General features: G+C 41.0%; 1 protein-coding gene across 1 annotated transcript in view; it reads right to left on the bottom strand.

Annotated features, from left to right (window-relative positions):
* Window positions 1-895: 895 nt before the first annotated feature.
* Window positions 896-2,945, bottom strand: part of FXN (frataxin) — a 42,682-nt gene continuing 40,632 nt past the window's right edge. The window contains exon 7 of the mRNA XM_011970197.1: window positions 896-2,493. Coding sequence (XP_011825587.1) covers window positions 2,343-2,493 — 151 coding nt within the window. The 3' untranslated portion in view covers window positions 896-2,342. The remainder of the gene's footprint in view (window positions 2,494-2,945) is intronic.

Here is a 2,945-nt window from a genome sequence, read left to right as displayed (position 1 = left end):
GTTTGTGCTGTGCCCCAGATAAAGGAGTACATTATGTCACCAAGTTCTAAGTAAGTGGGGTGCACTGAAACTTTCAGTAGAAGCAAGATGCACACACACACAAACATGTATGATTTTATTTGTTTTCTCACTGGCACTGGCCTACTGTCAGATTCAAAAAATAATTTTATTTCAGAAGAAAGAAAATATTTTACTTATTTAGCTTTTGTTTATACTGTTTTATTATTAAGAGGTTTTTTTTTTTCTTTTTTTAAGAGATAGGATCTTGCTATGTTGCCCAGGCTGATCTTCAATTTCTGGCTTCAAGCAATCCTCCTGTCTCAGCCTCCTGAGTAGCTGGGAATATAGGTATATGCCACTGCTCCCAGCTTAACTTAATGGAATGTGTTTTTATTCACCCATTGGAAAAGGCTTTGCTACATATTAATACAGCTTGTCACTAACAAACCCTTCTTTTTTTTTTTTGAGACGGAGTCTCACTCAGTCGCTCAGGCACGATCTCGACTCACTGCAACCTCTGCCTCCCGGGGTCAGGCAATTCTCCCATCTCAGCCTCCCAAGTACCTGGGATTACAGGTGCATGCCGCCATGCCCAGCTAATTTTTTATCTTTAATAGAGATGGGATTTCACCATGTTGGCCAGGCTGGTCTCAAACTCCTGACCTTAGGTGATCTGGCCACCTCAGCCTCCCAAAGTGCTGGGATTATAGGCGTGAGCCCGACCACTAATAAATCCTCCTTTAAATAAGAAAATAATATGATCATAACTTTGTGTGAATTTTAATGTCCTGGAGGCTTGTTGCTTTATGTATAAAGTGCAGGTCAGTAAAAATTAAAATGAGGTAGTGTGGTATAATAGGCTTAACCCAGTAAGGGTACAATAAAGGATGGCTAATTATTATTATTATTTTTATTATTATTTTGAGATGGAATTTTGCTCATTCGCCCAGGCTGGAGTGCAATGGCACGATCTCGGCTCACTGCACCCTCTGCCTCTGGGTTCAAGCGATTCTCCCGCCTTAGCCTCCCGAGTAGCTGGGATTATAGGCACCTGCCATCATGCCCAGCTAATTTTTGCATTTTTAGTAGAGATGGGGTTTCATCATGTTGGCCAGGCTGGTCTTGAACTCCTGACCTCAGGGGATCCACCCACCTCGGCCACCAAAAGTGCTGGGATTACAGGTGTGAGCCACTGTGCCCGGCCATGGATGGCTATTATTCTCACATGAATTCAACTGAAATCTCAATCGGGCAACACCAATAACAGTGTTTCCTACATAACTTAAAAACTGTTCTTTGTCATCCCCTCATCTACCCAATGGGAATTAGAGCTCGCCTGTGAGGCTGCTTGACAGGACCACTGAATGCTGGGAATCAACCATACTCTATCCTCTCATTTAACAGATGGGGAAGCAGAGGTCCAGGGAGTTTGGGAAACTTGTCCACAAAGGGACAACTACTTTGTGGCTGAACTAGGTCTAGGACCGCAGCTCTCTTTATCAACATGAGTATCTCTTTCATTTATATGCCCCTTTACATTGACAAGGCACCTCCTCAGCTCCATGATTTTGTTTATTACACTACATCACCCAGCTCATGAAAATGGCTTTTTTTTCCTCTTTTCTTGTCTTTGGAAGATTTTTTGCATTCTTGTAGCAGTTGATTCCATACTAACCTCTAAATTGGAAATATGTATATACACACAGACACATGTGTGAACATGTGGAAGAAACAGCACTGGGTCTTCCTGGACAACCCAGTACAGGACACACCCTGGCAGCCACAAATCACAAATAAGAAAAGGTCTTTCCATGTGAGTTGCTTTCGACACTTCAATGCTAAAGAGCTCAGAAGTGCTTACACTTTGAAAGAAGCCTGAAAACATTTGTAGGCTACCCTTTAATGTGTCTCATTTGGAGACAGAACAGTGAGCAGGCTGACCAGCTGCTCTTCATGTACTTTTTGCAGTAAATCCTTCAAAGAATGAAGAGTGAAGACAATTCATTTTTCCTCCTGGAATTTTTCCTTCTTATTATTTTGCTTTTTTAAAGGTTGTTATATTCAGGGATAGGCATAAGACATTGTAAAAGATAAGGGATATCATGTGAGGGAGGAAATCAGACAATTAATCCAAAAAATCTTTTGTAGAAATAAAAAATCAGAACTTGGGGGCAAGATAGGAGACAACACATTCTTTCTACAGAGCTGTGACACATAGCCCAACTGTCCTCAAAAGCAGGAATGAAAAAAATAACAACAACAAAAAAAACAGACCTCAGCTACATAATGAAGCTGGGGTATTGGCCTAATAGCTTCTAAAGTCCTTAAAACTAGGCTGGGCATCAAGCGTCTTTTCCGGAATAGGCCAAGGAAGACAAGTCCAGTTTGGTTTTTAAGGCTTTAGTGAGCTCTGCGCCCAGCAGCTCATGGAGGGAAACGCCGTCGTGGGAATACACCCAGTTTTTCCCAGTCCAGTCATAACGCTTGGGTCCACTGGAAGACAAAAAAAATACATAGTAATTCCAGAGTACAGCCCTTCAGATGAACCACTGATTCCACAAACGCTGCCCCCAAGAAATTGACTGGAGTAAGGCTCTAGAAAATAACACAAAATGAGCTACAGTGTATATCTGACTTCTTATCTTAGCATCTAAGAAGAGTTATACAATAGATCTTCTGGAACAATTCCCAGAATCATTCTCAAAACCTGAAAAAACATTTGATCCTTACTGATAAGTCTCCAGGTATCACACTTTGATCTCCAGCTTTTGCTACCTCACATGTGACACCTGCTATGCTAGAGTAGTGTTTAAAAATTAGGGCCATTTTTGTGCCACTGATGTGCCTTACCTATACTATTATTACCTTACCTATACTTGTGCCTTACCTATACTATTATTAGTTGTTAAGGTAAAATTCACATAACATAAAATTAACCATTTAAA

Source organism: Mandrillus leucophaeus, unplaced genomic scaffold (assembly GCF_000951045.1).
Source record: "Mandrillus leucophaeus isolate KB7577 unplaced genomic scaffold, Mleu.le_1.0 Scaffold93, whole genome shotgun sequence".
NCBI lineage: Eukaryota > Metazoa > Chordata > Mammalia > Primates > Cercopithecidae > Mandrillus > Mandrillus leucophaeus.
This window is presented reverse-complemented; position numbering and strand designations above follow the sequence as displayed.